This window comes from Acromyrmex echinatior, chromosome 12 (genome assembly GCF_024713525.1).
Source record: "Acromyrmex echinatior isolate Ae372 chromosome 12, ASM2471352v2, whole genome shotgun sequence".
Taxonomy (NCBI): domain Eukaryota; kingdom Metazoa; phylum Arthropoda; class Insecta; order Hymenoptera; family Formicidae; genus Acromyrmex; species Acromyrmex echinatior.
In genome coordinates, this window is record NC_141863.1 from 8059471 (window position 1) to 8080761 (window position 21291).

The 21291-nt window shown below is 33.5% G+C and overlaps 2 protein-coding genes across 3 annotated transcripts in view; one reads left to right on the forward strand and one right to left on the reverse strand.

Moving 5' to 3' along the window:
* LOC147907791 (uncharacterized) overlaps window positions 1-21291 on the reverse strand; it is a 117262-nt gene that overhangs the window by 24710 nt on the left and 71261 nt on the right. For both annotated transcript variants that reach the window (XM_087411949.1, XM_087411947.1), the window contains one exon: window positions 1675-2084. In XM_087411949.1, the coding sequence (XP_087268075.1) occupies window positions 2063-2084 (22 nt within the window). In that variant the 3' untranslated portion in view covers window positions 1675-2062. The remainder of the gene's footprint in view (window positions 1-1674; window positions 2085-21291) is intronic.
* LOC105145184 (uncharacterized) overlaps window positions 4043-21291 on the forward strand; it is an 84144-nt gene continuing 66895 nt past the window's right edge. The window contains exon 1 of the mRNA XM_011054583.2: window positions 4043-5614. Coding sequence (XP_011052885.1) covers window positions 5495-5614 — 120 coding nt within the window. The 5' untranslated portion in view covers window positions 4043-5494. The remainder of the gene's footprint in view (window positions 5615-21291) is intronic.

A 21291-nucleotide genomic window follows, 5' to 3' on the forward strand; every position in this document is an offset into this window, starting at 1 on the left:
ATACATCACAGTAATCTAAATTAATTCTACATTATAAAAATATATATATATATAATACAATAAAAATCATTTTTAATATATATATATAATACAATAAAAATCATTTTTGAAGTTATTCAAATATCTCGAATGTTTTACATTTTTATAAACATTTCGCAATATTATAAATTGTAAATTTTTGTGGGAAATGTTAATTTGTTTAATAATCCAGTAAAGAATTTTGTTTATACTTTCGCACACTGGTTAATATCGTGTAGTGTTATTAATAATAATTATTTATATAAAATGCTTTAACAAAAATTCAGCTAAAATATTAGATTATTAAGGTACTAAAAAAAAAAAAACGGCAATTATTTCTATTGATTTAGTGACAGAATTTGCTCAATATTTGTAATTTTAAAAATTTTATATCCTAATAATAAATTTCTTCGATGTTCGGAAGAAATTATTCTTTATCAATTATTGGAACAGAAAATGATTATTTTTGGAAATTTTTTGTAAATATTAATTATCCTTGTGAAGTTAATTGACATTTGACATGAAAAAAATACTTGAAAAAAATAAAAAGACTTATACAATATTAACAAACACGATTTTAAAAAAAGAGAAAAAGAGCAGATTAATTTTTAAATTACAAATTAATTTTGAAAAAATATAATAGATATTATAAGGAGCTTATAATATATATCTATTATAAAATATAATAGATATTATAAGCAACCATTATCTCGCATTCTCCATCTACAAGCGTCTTCCTAACAAGTATTTTGCCTCACGTGACATATTACATTTGAATTATATCACGCACGTAATTAATATCTTTACGAAATGCAAAATAAACCCATTACATTAATACAAAGCGTATTATTATTTCGTGCTATGCAAAAAACGCAATTAGATCTCGCAATAACGTGATGGTCTTCGACATTTCCCAAGAGAGTCTCTATGTCAAGTCTGTCCAATTTGAACTCCTATCCAAAACGCAAAGCCATCGACGTAAAAAAAATTCAATGTGAGTAAGATTTTAGGAACTATAAAGTGTTAATAAGCGTTACTTAGATGCGATCAACACTTTACAGTCGCCGAAGTTTTACCCACATTAAATTTCTTTGCGTCAATGGCTTTGTGTTTTGGCTCCGGAGTTAAAATTATACAGGCCTGGTCTATGTTCATGAAAATATTAAACATAAATAAACTCCACGTGTGTAAACACGCTTTACTCTTTTAAGCGACGTGAAAAGTACTTTACTTGTAATACCCAAGTGTGTGCAGAACAGGCATTAGCGAATCCAGAAATTTGTCAATGGAGTTGATTCACCTCAAGTGAGATTTTTTTTTATGATCAAATATAAAAAAATATAATAAAAAATATTAAAATATTATTTAAATTATCACGTTAAAAAAAGTATTTAAATGATTCATGAAACGTTTTATTTAAAATCATATTAATACAAAAAAAAAAGAATAATATAATAAAATCTATTTTTTACATCTAGGAATTTTTAAATTAAAAAAATATTTTTAGAATATTAAAATTGTGAGTATTTTAAAAATATTAAAAATGTATATAACATTTTGCTGTAAATATTTTTAAAAAAGGAGATAAAAAACGAGACTACATGGCCTCCCGTGGTTCGCCAATGAGAGCGGGAAAACTTAGGAAGCGACATATACCTGCTTAGATACTTTATACAGCTACTGGCATATATAGTGCACTTCTGTCTCATTCCAGACATCTTGGCTCGCAGAGTCGGATGCTCACGATCTCATCGTTGCTACTCTATCAACGATGGCAGCACGCGGACTGCGCCATACGGTGGTTTCAATGAACGAATTAAACTCATTGTAGCGATGCGGTCACCACGATGGCGATGGACGCAGCTCCGACCGTTCATTCCCCGCGTCCCGTTCCTCGTTTCTCTTACGTCTTATCGTCTTGTCTGCAGAGCTTCACGAGCTCTATCCTCCTCTTTGCCGTTTCCGGTACAATTCTCTCTTCCTCTCTCATTTCTCTATTATTGCTCACACATCTCTTTGCGGATCCAGCGTTTTCCCGCGTTTTTCATCTCGCTGCATTTTGTGCTCTGTAAACCATGAAATTGTCGGTTTAACGATTACAGCTTTGTCCTTGAGATACTTCTTGTCACTCTTAGATTTCGCAATTAGACATGTATTAAGTACAAGAGACTCATTCATTTATATAAAAGAGAAGCGAGAAGGTTTACAATTACAAAGAGAAATATTTGCGCGTCTAAGCAAAAGAATGTAAATGCAAAAGCGTAAATGCGAAAGACTTTTTTCGGGAACAAAAAATCTTTCTGGACTTGTAAAATTACAATGCACTTTAAAGATAAATTATGCAAATAAATAAAGGAAGATAAATATGTATATACGGAAAGAATATATAAAATGATCGATACAGTTTCTTTAAGATAAAATAAAATGACGATTAATTTTTTTTTTAGAGAGAACTCAAATCCTCTCAGCAGCACAAAAATTGAATTTACGTATTTTCAAAAGGTAGTTTCAAAAGATTTGCAAGTCGATCGACTTGCAAATTCTATTTTATCACAGCTTCATAAAGATTATTATGATTCTTTAAAAAGATCAACCCCTCTTAAAAAAAGATCTCAAACTGATTTTTCTGTGCAAGTCGATCTTTCTAAGCAAAGACCCTTTTAATTCGATCTTTTTGTAAAGAATCGTTTCTTTTCTATCAAAGCTTGATTTCGAATTAATCTTTTTCTCATTATTATATATTTCAGAGGTGTGAAAGTCATGGCTGCGTCTTAGATACTTTTTCCAAAATTAATATCATCGCGTAATTTTCAATCGCGGCAATGATGGTTCTCTGCTCTTCTACTTTTCAGAACGATAACGCGTAATAAGACGTGAAACATTAAGATGTCGGTCAATTCAAAGCCCTATCTTGCCCAGCAGAATCCCGATTCGGCTATTGTGGCTCTATGAGTACGATTTGGGGTGTAAGATATTTGGCGCGGTCGATATGATCCCGATGGTATTGTGGAAACTCGAAAGAGGAAGTTTCAAGGAGAAGTTTTCAAGGAAACTGTAAAGCTCGAAATATTCGTGAAATTTTCTTTTCACATGTAATCTTTTTCCTTTCCCATATATCTGTGCATTTGCCGAATAAAGAATGATATAAATATGTAAAAATTAGCATTATGTAAGCATATGAAAAATTATGAAATTGTATGCATATAAAAATTAGAATTATATAAGGAAACGTATTAAATGTAATTAAAATTTTAGTGTCAATTTCTCATAATTTGTCGCTTTATCCGCAACAGGCTATGAGAGAATCGTTCGTCTGTGGCGAATTATCTGCTATTTCTTAAGAAGTAAATCCGTGAGGAAAGGAAGAAATTCTCGAAAAGAAAAATGTTTCACTTATCTCTATGTTTATGAATTGTATATGTCATAAGATCGTTTGAGTTAAAATTATTTTTCTTTAGCACGGAGGAAACATCGCACAGAAATAATATTCTTTTCGGTTTAAAAAGGCTCGCATTTATCGCATTTTCATGTTTAAAGAGCAGAATATCTTACAGAAGATAATCCCTATTTTTAAATATACTTTTTATTTATAAAATATAATAATTATATTTTTTAAAACTGCATCTTTTTAGATCAAAACGGAGATTAACTGTTTCTTTTAAAGAGAGAATTCAAATTCTTTCCGTAGCGCAAATAGGGCGTACAGTCAGTAAAGTTTCAAAAGGTTCGCAGATTTCTATTCCACCCGCGTTTGCACCTTCCCGTTTGTATCTCGTAATTTGCAACATCTTTATCGCGCGATACTAGGTACCATGAGATGACTATGGTCCCATAGCGAACAGCAGGGAGTAACAGCCCCGTCGGCCATCCCATATTGTCTCCGTTTTCAGATTCCCTCGCGATCTCCTCCGTCGCTTTTCCGCCCACCGTCGTAATTCGCCGTTTTCCCTCCTCCCTCCCCCCCCCTCTCTCTCTCTCTCTCTTTCTCCTTCTCTCTCGCTACGTTCTGGCGTCGCGACGGAGGAAGGACGGACGTGGCGTGCCGTGCTGTGCCGAACGAGGACCAGCGCAGCACAGAGCAGCTGGAACGTCAGAGTGCCCTCCGACTTCGTCGCGTACACATCCCTCCCTGCGGAGATCGCGACTATATCGGTGACGTGTTACAAATCGTGTTACGCGATCGTATACGCATACGCGAATAGGAACGAGTAGTACGATATCTATAGGTCTCATCCATTTATCCGTCTATCGTTCGGTGGATACGCTTGTGATATTGCGACTGTCCGAGAAAGCCCGCTCGCTTTCGCAGCCACGAGAGAGGGGAGGGTGAAAACGGAAATTGAAAACGGCGGTACAGCAATCCGACCAACGGATCGGAGAGGGAGAGAAACTGAACCTCATTCCGCGCGGAATTACGAAGCTCGCCTTCGAGTTTCTCTCGATTACATCGCTACGGTATTTTCTGTCCGTATCTCAGGAATTATCTCCGAAAATCCGTCGGCGAAAACGTCCTGTCTGATTATTGGGGATTTTACTATACCAGTGAGAGGAATACCCTTCGGAAAAATTGTCCTTTTTCCGAGAACATCTACGGAAGGAGCTCCGCGCGATCGTTCGTAGGATTTCAAAGTTATCGCTACGTGTCAACGGCGACGTCGTTCGATTCTTAGTGAAGTGATACAACACGCTTTACAGTTTTCTCGAGTAAAAAGAGAAAAAATTTCTTTATCTACCACTCGAGAAATACTTGATCGATTTAGGATGGACATCTGGAAGAAGTGACGCTCGTAAAGCTTTTCGGCGGCGCGTTTTTCCATGCGCGGTACTCCGATTTTCGCTGCGAAAACCGCGGACGAATCTGAAGAGAACCAAAGTGCGTAGAAGTGGAGGCGCTCGCGAGAGATCGGGCACGATGCGCTGAAGGAGCTTCGATCATTGTGGGTCAAAAGCGGGGCGGCCTACAGGCGCGCTGGACATTAAGTTAAATCGCTTCGGCATCGAGAACGGGACGGACAAATAGTGTAATAGTGATAAGGCGAGTGAGGGAGGAAAAGAGAGAGAGAGAGAGCTGAACAGAAAGGAGTCGCGTGAGTCACCTGGTCAACTTGGTTCACGATATTGCTATGCTGTCGCGAAGAAGCGTTTTGCTGTTTCAATAAAAAGAAACTTAAATATAACTTGAGAGAAAAAGAGAATATTTGGAAGCTCTTTGAAATATCGCTTAATGGCGATGGTGAAAGACGCGAAAGTGAAGAGCAGAAATCTCCTTTAAAGTACATTACATTGATAACGGCAGATAAAACAGATGTAACTGAGCATTCGCGTGGAAGGGCACAGTACATACGTGCGCGTAAGTAAAGACGTACGAGAACGGTACAAAAGATTGAGAGATCTGACGCGCGCGAGTGGCTGTATTAATTGCCCTGTCGTAATTGGGTTTTGTAAGGTTCGCGTTTAATTAGTTCGGGGTCTAACGATGAAGTGGTGCGTGTTGGTGTTGATATTCGCCGGTTTGACTAGGGGTAATGCCATCGATACGAACAACATCTTCAATTGTCCGGATCTCAATGCTCAAGATGAGATAGATCTCGACAAGGTATGTGAATACTGCCATTATCGCCTGTTTACTATCGTTCCGTAAACATGATGGAAATATAGAGCGATGAAAATAAGTATTTTTACGCTCTGCATCTTCAGCGTGATATAATTTTATACTGGATAATTCATCCTTATTTCTTAACAAACAAATATTGTATCTTGAAAAATATCCTCCTCGAAAATCACACTATCTGTTTAAAATATTTTTCTTCTCTTTTTATTTTAATCTTAACAGACAAATATTTTGAAAAATATGGAAGATACGGAAAATATTTTAGACAAAAGTGTAATGGTTTCGAAAATATTTTTCAAAATATTTGTCTGTTAAGAGATTAGGTAAATCAGCCAGTAATAAAATTATCTCACGCTGAAGATGCCGAGCGTACAAAAATACTTATTTTATCACTCTATATATTAAACTTATTTTACATAATCTGTAAATATTTTTGTAGTCTTAGATAGATCATAAATAGATATTTATTACAAATATCATGAAATATTTATTTATATTAAATTCTATATAATAGCGGCTTTCCGACCAAATAAAAATAATTATTCAAGAATCATAAAAAAGCCAATGCAAGATATTAGTGCAATAGTCTATTTATTTTTCATATACAACGATAATATAACGATAAACATTTCGACTTTAGGTTAGGTCGTCTTCAGTATCAGAATAAAAATTATAAAGTATCTATTTTCAGTCTTACATTATTTAACACCATATAAATTTATTACGCATGATTAGCCGAAGGATTAGCTCTAACATTACAAGAATTATTGTAAAGAAATTGATGTTCTTATTGTTTTCACAGAAATTGGGACTTGTGTGAGACATTAAGATGTCAAATTCGATCGTTTTATCTAGAAAAATCTAGACTGATAACACAAGATAGATATAATCTTATAGGACGAAATGAAAGGATTGACTGAGTCTATAAGAACATCATACAAGTACATATAAAATTCATGTGGCGTTAAATAATGTAAGACTAAAGATAGATATTTTATAATTTTTCTGATACTAAAGATGATTTAATCTAAGATCGAAACATTTATCGTTATATTATCGTTATATATAAGAAGGATAAATAGACATTGCATTAATATCATGCGTTGGCTTTTATGCTCTTTGAATAATTATTTTATTAATATTTATCATAAATATTATAGAAAACATTTAATCCATATTTTAATATAGACTAAATATTTTATATTATAATATTTCGAATAAAACTTTATATAAAATATGTATAAAATATTTAATATTTATAACATTTCAAAAAATGAATAGTAATAAATATTTATCATGAATATTCTGTGCTGTCTGGGACGGTAAGAAATTTCTTCTTTAAATTATGCAGGAAAAGATGAAATGTTAAAATATCTTCTTGTTCTTTGTAACTTTTATCACTCCTCTCCTGTAGTACATTAGTCATATAATTACAGGCGTTTCCGTCTTTTACGTGTCATAAATTTAACTTATTCTCAACTCTTGTCAGAGATATGTAACGTTTAGGAACGTTTGGAGAACGCGTCGGTCTTTTTCTCTCGCGATTTAAAGAGCGCGCGCCTGAAAAAGGACGATAATTATAAAAGATCTGTAATTCTTTTGCGACATTCAACAAAGTGTCTAGTTACAGATACGTAAAATGGCGTTTGGATAAAATGTCTCGGGAACGGCATAATATATCAGACTTTTAATATGTTCCCCGTCACGAGCATTACCCGATGCCCGCCGATAATTCACCGGTGCGTCATAAGCATCACTCGCCGCGGCCGCGCATGCATTTGCCTTAATATAAACTTTCGGCATTCTCGCGAATATCGGGAAAGAAAAATGTTTGTCGTTGCGCAAACGCGCCATTGTACCTTCGCGATATATCGGGCACGCGCAACTAAAATTTGTCAATTTATGATTTTCACGTACTACCGCCACGACATATTGATTTCACGTTAATTAATTATTTCGTTTAATTTTCACCTCTCATTAAATAAAGATAAACTCTATCAATATTAATATCGCCGTCCCAGTTATCCTAGCCTAACACGTTCGTTACATACATCAGTGAACGTGTCGTAAATGTGTCTAAAATATTCATAAATATTTTGCATTGATCGTTCGAGGTGCGTGAGAGGTGCAATATAATCGAAAATGCGAAAATAAGCCCCTTTTAATCAATCGTCACAAAACTTGGAACGCAAAACCACAGATTTGCAATAAATCGGATACGTCCATCCGGATATATATTAAACGAATAAATGTACCACTGATAAATGTAATATGAATAATGCATTGAGAACAATTTCTGGAAATAAACGAATCAGAAGTTTCTGATTCACATCAACCAAATTTCTGATTTTATATATATATATCTCAACTGGAATTTTAATAGATTCAACAAAATCTGATTTGTTCATTTTTAACCAAAATTCCAAAATTAATGCAACCAGACGCTTTTTCCAGTGCGGCTTTTTTTAAAAATAAAACATTTGTTTTATTAATAACAAAATAGTAATCATATTGAAGAAAGAAAATAGAAGAATCGTCAAAAAAAGGCTCGTTAACTCAGTGATATTTAGCTTGAAACGTGAACCTTTGTGTTATATTCAAGCGTTTGTACAGCGCCCTATCCAATTTACTCTGGCTACAGATTTTACATGTTAAACTAAAAGAATAACGTTCGTTTTCGACAGGAACGTCAATGTTGATATACAAGCAGTTAAAAATGGAAGAACTTCGACGAATTAAGCTGTAAAAGCACAGATTGACGATAAAACCATTTAAATATGAATTTAATTTAACAGATTTTTAAATTTAAAGTCAATCGAATCGGTCACCTATTACTAAACATGCATTTTGAAGACACTCTAAAAAGAGAATCGGTAAACGCCATTCTTGTTACTGTATCGTTTGTATGCACGATGTATATGCTCGCGCACTGTATATGCTATGTACGTAACATGGCACGTCCATTGATTAAACTAGATTTAACGGCACTGTGTGTCATGGCCTCAAAAAGCAGGTCAACCATTTCTTCCTTAACGAAAAAAATCGCCGAAATATTTATTTCGCCAGTTAATGGACGTACGGCGAATTTGCATTTTTCTAGTACATGAAACGCCACTTCCAGCTTCCGTTGTGCAATTATTTTTAAAGTAATAAAAGCGACTGTGCGTGATTAAACAGATCGAAATGCACGAGCGTCACTAATGAGATCCTAATACTTCGAAATCACGACGGATGTAAAAATAGTGATTTTTTAAAATTACTTTTTTTAAAGCAGAGGATGCAGCTGTATATATATATATATATATACCAGTACTACAATCGGATCGTACAATCGTTATGGACGAACCGCATAATGGTTCGCAGTTGGGCGCAACCTAAAGTATCGTTAATTCAAAACAATTACGAGTTCCTGGCACGCTGCCTCTATGAAGTCGTCGAGTTGCTCTGGCTTATAGTTACACACGGAGTGCATTAAGTGCCGGTCATAATTTAAACGGTCGCGTCCAAGACTTGTAATTCCAATCCCACGAGGTTAGCCGTACATGTAATAAATGAATCACCTTTTTATCGCATACCAAACCTTTCTATGTTGCAACGATACAAAGCGGGAAGTCGCAACGCCAAAATAAAAATTGCCAAATGCACGATTAATATGTTCGAAGAATTATGCGAGTCGGTTACAAAATTATCTAGTTGATGTGCACGCACGAAATTCGAATTATTACGAGTATTTAAATTCGGAACTTACGCTATTCGTTAATTGGAATACCAATGTCTCTATCGGAATATTAATATACATATCTGATGTATACAGATTTCGATTCGGATTATCGATGCTTGTGGGGTACACGAAGTGTGGAGGTTAAGTCATGCTTAGCTTAGGGCATCACGCAGGGTGCATTAAGTGGTCGTTATGAATTAAATCGTCGTGTTCAAGACCCGTTATTTCAATGGAGCAAGGTTACCCGTACACTAACATGGCTATGGTGCTGTGCTTTCTAAGTATTCGATACATTAGCGGCGATCAATAATCCTAAAGCAACTACACATACTGTACGTTCATCTACGATGTAATTTTAATTAAAATATTCTTGATTGCTTATTTTATTTATATATATAAAAAACTAAGAATTCATAGAATTTTATAATGTAAAAAATCCCTTAGATTATTTTAAAAACTTTAAACAATCGACATTAAAAATTTTAATAGTGTTTTTATATGATTTAAATTTAATAAATTATAACTTTATTTTCTCATTAATACCCACGCCAAAGCCAATTAGTGAGTTTTCTCAGAAATTTGTATACCGAAGTATTAAATTAATTATCTCTTAATGTACCGGACTTAATTTGTTAGGAATGCTTTGAAATTGTTGGATAGTATTTTTATCCATAGAAGCACATACAGAGAGAGAGTGAGTGAGTGAGTGAGTGAGAGAGAGAGAGAGAGAGAGAGAAGTTGTATAAATTTGATTTTAATTTAATTTTTCTACAAAGTGCGCTTCGTAAATTTTACAAATACAAATAAATTCAGTCATATTAAAATTTGAAGAATAACGTACGTAAAGAATAACGCATGTATACAACTTTTGTTTCAATACAGTGTTCATAAAAAATTACAGCAATTCTTTACATTTTTTATAGGAATTGCTCCGACAAGGATTTATTTTATTGTGTTATTGCGTGCTACCAATTTCCGAACAAATTAAATTTATTGTAAATTGAATTATTTTGGTTTTACCCTCCCCTACAAATTAAAGAGAGAGAAAGAGAAAAAACAGAGAGAAAAAGAGGCAATCGGCAATTGCGGAGATGTATCGCACACATTTGCAGATGCAACCTCAACAAAATTTTTCTCTCCATGTATTTCAAGAATTATTTTATGCCTTTGTTTCAATGCTGTTGAGTAAACATCTGAAAAGGCTATCTTTTTTCGACATATCTTTTCCAACATTCTTCGCCGGAACCAGTTTTCGTTATCAAAGCTTTCGTCATAGTACACTGAAAAAAAATCTTAATTAAAAAAAATATTTCTTTGTTTGTATAAAAAAAAAATTATTTCTTTGGATCAATGAAAATTTCTTTGAAAATAAGATATACAATAAGATATTTTATGAGTAATTTTGTTTAATACGAGCAAAGAAATATTTCTTTGAAAGTACAATTTTTTTTTCAGTGTATGATAAACTTTCGACGTATCTCTCTTCGTCAACAGAATTCTTCTAAATTGTATTCTACAACAATGTAATGAGTCAAGAGAAAAGTCCAACTTATTTGTGGGAAAAAAAAAAAATATTTACATCTGAGAAAAGCGGAAGGGAGAGGGAAAAATAAAAGGAAACAAGAGAGAGAAAAAAGAAACTGAGAGGTCTAAAAATTATTTTCCCGGATAAAACCTGGGATAGTTTCCAGTGCACATCGTGTTTTATAGCCAAATAAATCACATTTTTATTTCTTTAATCTGTGGCAAAAAAAATCGACATTTGATATTAAAATAATAATTAATGGCCAGGCGATAAAAAAGGGTTGACACGATTATAAATCACAATTTCAAAATTCCAAGTACATTTGTCGTTTTATAATAATACGAATAAAATGCTCGCCAATTCAAATTTACAAAAACATAATTTGAGTCGCGAATATTTAACTCTAAATTCTATTTTCCTACATTTATATTTAGGAGATTGTCATTATTTTCAAAAATAAAAGAACATTTAATGAGGTCGATTTTTTATCTGCTTGTATTTCAGAACAGTCGGTCTAGAATTCTAGAAAATAGCATGAAATAAGCTGTTCCTGTAAATGGTTCGTCTGTCACGTGTTGAGAGCGAATGCTGAGAGCAAACTGCATCTGTGGCGCTTTCATTTGCAACCGCATCGTAACGGAGAACACAAAATCGCTGCCACGGCAGGCGTTATCTTGCTTGTAAAAAAAGAGAGAGAAAAGGAAGAAATTTTCCTCCGCGCTTTCCGTTGAAAAGGCTTTCGGTGTAAGTTTTCGCGGCAGACAATAAACCACGGCCATTTCTCATTGTTCCGTTTGTATGGCGCATTGAGAGAGGGGGTATTCACCGACGACATCGAAATTTATTTCCGGATTTATTCCTTAAACTTTCCGCATCAGTAATTAGCGTGGCTTAGAATTTATTGTACAAGTAGCAGGTGTTTGCATTATAAGCAACGAAATTGAAGAGATATTAAAGTGCGGTCTCTCAAGTCGGGTGAGTTTCAATTTAGAAAAAAAAACTTCAAATTCCATTTTAAAAATTAATTTCCAATGGCTAATTCTTTCATTTTTGGAAATGAAAAGTCATTCCAAAATAAGGATTCTGCGCGTGACATGGAAAGAATGGTTTTGCTAAAGTATGTAAATTTATCTAGAAACATTTATCTGAAAACAATTTTGTTAGATCATAAAAATAATTATTTAGGACGTACAAGCTGGTTGCATAATACAAATTGCACTGCACACAGTCATATTTCTGAGATAAATTTACTTAAAATACATATATATGTATATATGTACTAGTCTAAGTACATCTCTCTCTGAGTTCATCTAGTAACATTTAACTCTGGCCATAATTGGCGTTTCTCATATTTAGTTGATTTATTCATATAAACCTGTTTCTAATTTTAATACTGGTTGCTAGAATATCAAAACTTTTTGCAGCGTTTCTCATTATGTTTGAGCGTTCTACGTAATTACTTTGGTAGTTCAACAAAATTATTTTTAGAAATGTATCTAGATAAATTTTTAGATACTCACTCTCTAAATCTGAATCAGTGGATAATCACCAATTATCCAGTCATACTTGACACTGGATAATCAGCGAAGTTCAACTAAAAAAAGGAAAAATGTTTGAGCATTATATAATTAAAATACTGATATTTACACGTTAATTTCAATCTTCCAATATTATATTCGTTGAATTTATGCACTAAAACAAGATTAGTTAGATGACATAATAAAGATTAGCTACGTTAAGGATCTCACATTTCATTCACTACCAGATTACCAGTGACATACTTGGCACTGATATCAGTGATTATCCACCGTTTCAAATTTAGAGAGTAATAAAATCATTTTCTTCGCGCAGTTACGTGACATTTTAAAGGAGGCTATGTTGAAAGATAAGTTGAATTTTGGTAAAAAAAAAAAAGTAAAAAAATCATCGACTTATCAAACTGCTTATATAGGGCAGTTACTTCATGAGCAACTTTGCGGAGAATCTTCTTTTCAAAATTTTAATCTGAAGTTTAGAATGTCATAATAAGCGTGCTCCTCGAGTCGTCGGCTGTACGTCTTTCCGGTTGGCGGACGTACGAGTGGAACGTGGATTAGTGTATGTACGTGCTGATAATAGTGTGCAAATATAACGTCGTGACATATATCGTACGGTATGTGTCACAGCACGAGCACAATTGTGCCGTTCATCTGTCGTCGCTCCTTTAGAGATTATCTCTCCGCGTCCTTCTTCTCACGACGAACGAGTCTTCTCTACCTTTGGTCATTTCCGCCTCCGATTAGTCACGCGTTCCGGTTTCCATTTTGCGAAAGTTGGTGTTACGGTAGCGCGTGAAACAATCACCGTTAAAATGTTTATCCGTCACTTTCGCACAATCACGCGCCGCTTTGTGAGGGCGAGTATCTTGGGAGCGACTTGTTTCCGCGATCTCGGAAATTTCATAAAGCGCCTGCTCTCCGTTCTCTTCCCTTTATTTATGGAAATCCCCTTTCTAATGCGGCCGGGGATCTGAAACTTCGTCCGATCTCTCGCGCTTCTCACCCAACCAAATACGGGCTTGGAAAAGCCTTTGCCTCTTGACGTGGCGCGTTTCCACGCGGCCAATTTGACTAACGCTTCGTAAACTTGAAAAGACTCGTCTCCGCCCAACGGAAGATTGGGGAGGTTGAGAGAGAGGGAGGATATCGCGTTCGCGAGGCCAGAGTGCTTTCTTCCGGAGCACATATCGTTCTTTCGTCGCCATGATGGGGCTACGTAAGCCGGTTATACGCGAAAGTCTGCGTGCTGAATATAAATTATAGCAATAGCGATGTAGAAACGGCTTATGGGCAAGCTGTTGCAGCGCGAAATGCTCGCTCTCTGCTTTGTATAGCGACGCATGCATTTACACTTCCGCGGGGGTAGAAACGGCAGGGAAAGAAGCGAACTTTCTCTTTTCGCCCTGTATCTGAACTTCTGAAACGAATCCTTCTCGTGCAATCCCTTTGAGGTTGAATGCGTATTCCAAGTGTGTTCGGTTAAATAACAGTGGATTATCGCGTATTTTCTAAAGTTTACTTACGCTTAGAGCTCACGAGTTTATGTAAAAATATGTACATTGCAAATCTTCATTATAACTTTGCGCGTATACAAATTTGATACGAGTATAAAATCTCCGGTCGTATCACAATAATTCATCGGAAATCTTCGTCTTCAAATAAAGAGAAATAAGCTTCGACTTCGTGGGATATGTGTAACGCATGTAAAATAAGTCAGACCGTTCTATATGATGAAGGTGTCATTTATCCCAAAGGAAGGTACCTCCGGGATGATAAATGGCTACCTGTCACATGGTCACACGATGAAACGTAGCAGACAGTTTCCCGTTAGTTAAACATCAAAACTCCTCGTCGCTTTTATTATTAATAAAGCTTTCGCGATACACATTATAGCCATTTTACTCCCTTTCGACTCTCCGGTTTGTCTATCGATCTGGAAGGAGCATTTTACGACGCATTCTTGAAAGGAGCGATGCTCTAATCCGGTTTCCGCCTAGGAGAAGTGCGGTTACTGAAAAATACCATGGAAAATCGGCGCGTCGTGCCAACAGTCCGGAATTTTCGGGCATTCACTTTACATCGTCGGTTCTCCAATTTTCCGCCGCTATTAGCGATTAACATTAATTTCGTTAGAAATACACGAGTTGAATGCAAAGCGACGTCGAGCACGCCGTCGCGACCGAAATTACGGGCAAGCTGTTGCGGGCATTGAATTGGTTCCAACGACGTGCCAGTGCACTCATAATTGCGAGTGTGTTCGCGTTGGCAGTTTTCCACGAGACGAAAAAGAGCTGGCCTACCCTTTTTTCCCTTTACCATTCGCCCCCATCTCGCTCTCACTCGCTTCCTCTCTCTCTTCATCTCCACCCCAAAAGGGCAATGCGATATCGTTTTTTCAGTTTTGGATGTAACAACGTTTTCCCTCGTCAAAGGCGCATCTGCTGATATCGAAAATGATCGTGTGCGCGCAAAAGGGCACGATCGCAATAAACCGTCTGTCCGAATGCAGCCGTCAAAGAAGGATAAAGTTATGGCTCTCTGCATTATATCGTATGAAAATGTCTGTTGGTGTCAGATAATATAACAAATAATAACGACAGCTGTGAAAATTATTGGCACTATTTGTATATCGTATTTCAACTGTCAAAGTCTACGATCGGAGTATTTTCACGATAAATTTAAATGTGAAATTATTTCGATTTTTCGGAAACTGCGTTGTATGTTCAAGGGATTTATGTAAGTCTGTAATGTTGACACTCCTAATTGTGAATTTTTACAAAATTCATATGCCATTTGATTGAGATCACATATAATTGAGCCATATTTGTCTATAAATAATTGTTGTTCACCGTGCAGAAAGAATTTATAAATAAATAAGAGAGCTTTCGGCAGGAGCGCTCACACAAGTTTTTTTTTTTTTTTTTTTTTTTAATTAATACGAAATTCGAATGTCCACAATACGTTCATGTTTTATTTACAGTTGTCTATAAACAATTGTTTATTATCCACCTTGCAAAAGGAATAACGAATAAAAAAATTGTACAAATTTTTTTGTTTGTCATTTATTTTTGCACACTTATATGAGTGCTCCTGCCGAAATTTGTTCCGCTTCCTTTGTTTGTTTATTTAGTAATTTTTTTGCAGGATGGACAAAATAATTGTTTACGACAAATATGAACAATAATCAAACGCTACATCAATTTTGTGAAAATTCATATTTAGGACTGTCAACTTCGCAGACCTGGTTTATTTAAAGTTACATTACAGAGCAACGAAAACTCAAAAAGTCGTAATAAATCCTATGTTTAAACTTCTCATAGTATTATAAGATAAACTGCATTTACGACTCGTTAAGATCCATATTTTGGATATACAGCGTGGAAACGTCGTCGTGTCTCGAGTTACGTGCAAGCTGTCGCAAAAGTTGCATTTCCACGCCGTGTCACATACATAACTGCATTCCAGAGAATTTTCCTCTACGAGAAGGAGTCCGACCCTCTCAGAGCATTATTTCGTGGAGTTCTCTGAACATTTTTAACAGTTTAGCATGAGTATCGCGTATTACAGGAGACATAACGCGACAATCTTGCGAGATTCAGTGGTTTAATAGTAAGTGAAGTATTCTGTTGAGAGCCGTCATTCCCTTAACTTTAAGTGGATTTTTATTGTCAGAATTTTAATATTTGAAACTTACTTTCCAAGATTTTAATTGTGTTAATAGTGAGAGAATTGAAGCAAACCTATAAAACTTTTTACAGAGACGAAGATTTTTAATTCTTACTGTGATGAATAAACGTATATATAATTCCATATATATTTAATTACATCATATCAGTTTTAAAATCGTAGAAATGTGATACTTAGAGAAAAATTATATTCCAAAAACTTAGAATGCCATACGATTTACATCATCATGTTTCATGAGAGTCAGTTTCAAAATGTAATTTTATCGTCATGTGATTTTAAAAAGAGATTGTATTTTTATTTTAATTAAATTGAAATGTGTATTTAGATATTTTTGTTCAGAAAATAAAGTGTTTTTTATAATTAAATATAAAAAATTTTATAATTACAATCATAAAAAAATTAACTTCCCAATGTCATTTTTGCTAAGTACAATGTTAGAATAAAATTTAGTATCTAATATAATCAATTCTAAATAATATTCTATGTATAATCGATAAATTTCTGCGTGGCGTTTATCGGCACTAATACAGGATTATCCTACATACCTATATTAAGACTAATATATAGGATTACTCTGCATATTAGTTTAACGTGAAGTATTACACACTGCAGGATTACTGGATTATACGACCACCATATTGAGACAGCGAAAGTTTCTAATTTCAACCAACTTGATGTTCCCAATTTCGTCCTCCGAATTCGCTGTAACTTGTTCCTTGGTTGCATCAAATGTGGTAACACACCCGCACAAATCAAATTCCGATCGAATACATTTACCCGAATCAAACTCTGATTAAATGCGTTTGCAACTCAAGTGGCTAAACCTGCTCTATTTAACTTACTATATATGAGTTACATTCGTAACTATTTTAATGTTATAACGTTTCTCAATTAATCCGTTTGATCTTCAAATCTGATATTCACGCTCGGATGACGGCAAATGCAAGTATCGAATGAATTTTTTTTTTCTTTTCTTTTATAAATCTTGTTTTGAAAAAAAGCAGATCAGAAATATATTTTGGGACTAGAGTATTTTCCATAATATCAAGTTAGTGAATATAGAGTAACGCCTCACGAATATGAAATATATATTGTATATCTTATATAATTGTTATATACTGTTAAAAAAAAAAGAAATTTGCTTCCGTTACATGTAATAAAAGCAAATTTCAAGCAGAAACATTAAAAATATTTAATGTTGTCAATGAAAATAAAGTTATAAGTAACTTAAATTTGACGTTTACTTATATTAAATTTTATGCAAATTTACATAAAATTTAATAAAAATATACTACGTAAAATTTCATAAAAACACTACATTTCATGTACATGTACACAAATATGCTTTTCAGTTGCAGATTCATTAAATTTAATTTAGTGCATAAAACTGAATTTAATTTGTGTAGCTTAAAAATACATTAAATTTCATGACATTTACCATACATTATTATATTTAGATAACATCAATAAGATAACAAATATGGTATATATGCATATATATATATATATATATATATAGTATATATTATGTAATTCATATTGAATTATTTAGATAACCATTAAATTAAAGACCCAGTTTCGGCCGTTATAAGCTTTAAATTCTTACTCGTTGTGTATTCACATATACAAGCTCAATAAACTATTAATATAAATTTGGGAAATATAATCTCTAAGCGCAAAATATTTTTAGAAATGTTATATGGTTATTATTAATGATTATTATTATTAAAAAATTAAAATAAGTTATTATAATATTTCAAAAATACTGTACTCAAAAATACTAAATAATATTTTTTAATATTGTGAGAGTCTATAGAGGTTATATGTCCACTTATATAATATCCTAGATATCTTAATATCCTTGAAATATTATTAAAATATTTATAAATATTAATTATTCTTAATTTAAAGTGCAATTTGAATTCACAATCCAGTAATGAAAAGTTTTTATCAGTTTATGCTGGATCTTGTGCTAAAAAAAAATCTATACGTTTAAAATATGTAAACGTTTTCGCATGATTTTAACTATATATCCAGTTCTATAATTGCGCGCCAAAATTATTTTCTTTAAACATATACTTATATTAAACAGTTGTAAGAATTTTCTAAATTAAAGTAAATTTTGTTATAATTTTTAATGTTTATACAATATTACAGTATCATTAAATAATGTTACTTTTAATAATCATGCAATATTATCAGGAGTGGACATATAATCTTCCATTAATATTTCGAGAATATTATTTAATATTATATAATTTTAGTACAATATATTCTTAAAATGTTACATTTAATATTTTAAGAATATGTTTAAAATATTACTTAATATCAAATAATATGCGCTTATAGGGATTATATTGTAGGTTAAAATTATTACGTAAAATATATATGCTTTAGCGTGATTATTTTCTTCAGAGTTTCTGTGTATGTAATTAATATTGTTTCGCATGCCGCGCGGCATGTATTTCGTACACTGGTTCCACGATTAATCCTCTGGGTTTACCCCGTTCAGATCCGCCAAAAGTATCCTTTCTCGTACATTTATGATATATTTACTCGAGCGAGCGAACGGATTAACATAAATTCCGTTTAAAAAGCACACGGTGAGCAGCCGCGTTTCATCGTTCCATTTGCCCTTATGTACAAACCACTGTGACGACGCATTCTCTTGCAGAGTGGGTTACAACGGCTACCTCCGATGTAACGCTTCGATGCATCGTCGCAGCCACGTTCGTGAGGTCTCGCTTTTCGAGCCCGTGGAAAAGAATCCAATGTTTCCGTGCCACCGGGCGGAAATGCCCGCTTTTCTTTGTAACCCAGCGATTTACGATCGATCGGGATTGTGAGGAGATTTATTAGGGGACCTTCCTCCCCCGTCGTGACTTTGGATCTCGTCTCGACGCGTGTTCACCGCGTTTGAATAAAAGCTCGTGCCGTGCCCGCGATGAATCGACTGTCAGGAAAAATGGCGGGGGTATTTCGTATAAAATATATCTTCAATTACACTTGATAACACGATCGCTTCAATATCGTTGATATGATGTTCAATTTATAAGCCGTAGGCGAAACATCTATTCGCGGTAGGTTCTTTGTCGATTCTTGTTACGATCCTTTTACATATCATGACGTTTATTAATGGAAAGGATGATTTTTTTCTGAAATATCTCAAAATTTAAATTTATTAACTAAATGTAAATCTGAAAATAATTTGATTGGATTATCAAAATAATTATGTAGAAATTTCAAGCATTGAATAAAGTTTTGATATTCTAGTAACTACTTTGAGTCTTATATAATTATTTTGGTCCAACAAAATTATTTTCAGATCTGTATCTAACTAAATTTTATTAGGAGTGTGATTTAGTTTTGAGAGTTTTGTAAGAGATGACATTAATGTCAGTGTTGCCAGAGACATTCCAATAACAGTTATTATTTCTCAATACTTTAATATTACTCCACGATATTTAATCGTTTACTAATAACAGAAGCAGTAAACATTACATTTAAAAAATGAAGCTTACTAAAGAATATTTTCGATTTTGTTTTTATTTTTTAATTACAAGAAAACGTCGGCTGAAGGTCATAGAATTCGATAGAAATTTATGGTTGCTGCATCAATTAAGACGTGTGAATATTGATTCTATAGATTCAAAAGTGGTGATTTTAATATTAACGACAAAAAAGCTGGAAAATGCAGATTTGCACACATTATTGGACGAAAATCCAGCACACATTAGAACTTGCCAGAGAATTAAATGTTGATCGTACAACAGTCATTAAACATTTACGTTATATGTTGTTTAAATAAATCAATTTTTGAGAAAAAAATCCTCAAAACTAAATCATACTCTTAATATTATTAGGTCGGAATAAACTAAACATAATTTTGTTGGATTATCAAAATAATTATATAGAAATCATAAACATGAGCAATGCTGCGAAAAGTTTTGACATTCTAGCAACTAGTTTAAGTGTACAATTATTTGGATGGTCCACACATATAACAGGGTTGTTAGGCTTTTCACAATTAACAACCAAATTGATGAAACATAGCTTCTGTATGACCGGTAAAAAAATTGAATTATCGTAACCCAATTTGTGACCAATCATATAAAAGCCATTTTTTATCGCAAATTTATTTGTCGAATAGTCTAAATTGTGAAAAGTAGCCCAATCTGACATTTCCAGACTAACAAAATTATTTTTAGATTTATATATTGCTAAATTTAATATTTAAGATGTTTCAGCTAAATCGTTGTATACAGTTTCGATAAATATTGTTAAGTCGGAATAATCCTTTATATGCAGTATGAATATTTTCCTGATAAAGGCTCTAATTATCGCACGTATTACGTGGAATTAAGGAATTACGCATACCTAGGATCGAGATCATTCAATGGATAGATTTCAAGAGACTGCCGGATTGCGCGCGATCTGTTCGTCGTAACTATCGCTTCGAACAAAGCGGGATACTGGGCGATTACTGCGGAATCTATTTTAAATTCGCTTTTAAAGCCGAGAAGAATCCAGGAAGTAGCTTTTCTCCGAGATTTATGACCATCAGAGATCCGAGAAGAATCCACATGCTTTCGCGAATGTCTTCATTGGTAAGATTTTTTTATGGGCATTAAAAAAAAAATCTTTTCAGTTCATGCTCTAATTAGAGCATGAGCAAATGGTCCTGGAAATCTCGTTAAATTTGATAATCTCACGTTTAGGCGAGTCGTTGAATGCATACTTTTTATATCGATCGATATCTCTTTGATGTTATTATTGTAATATTCAATTATTGCAATTCAATATAATATCTAGTACAAACTGTAACAATCTATATGTTACGTCTGTAACAATTAAAATAAACTTAATCTAGCATTTAATAGTATTGCACAGCGCATGTTATTTGATTATTCAATAATCAAATACGCAAGCGATTATTTGATAATTAATAATTATATGAATAAGATTGCTCGATCATTGGTAATTATGACAATAAATATTATTACATGAATTCATAATTTTAAACAATAAATAAAAATTGTATTCTGTTATAAAAATCCAATTTAACCGCTCAATTTAATATCTAATAAAAAGTAATGACTAATTAATGATTTCGAGTATTAAAAACACTGAACAACGTGCTTTTAATACTCAAAATAATTAGTTAATCACAATCTTTAGTATTAAATTGGCT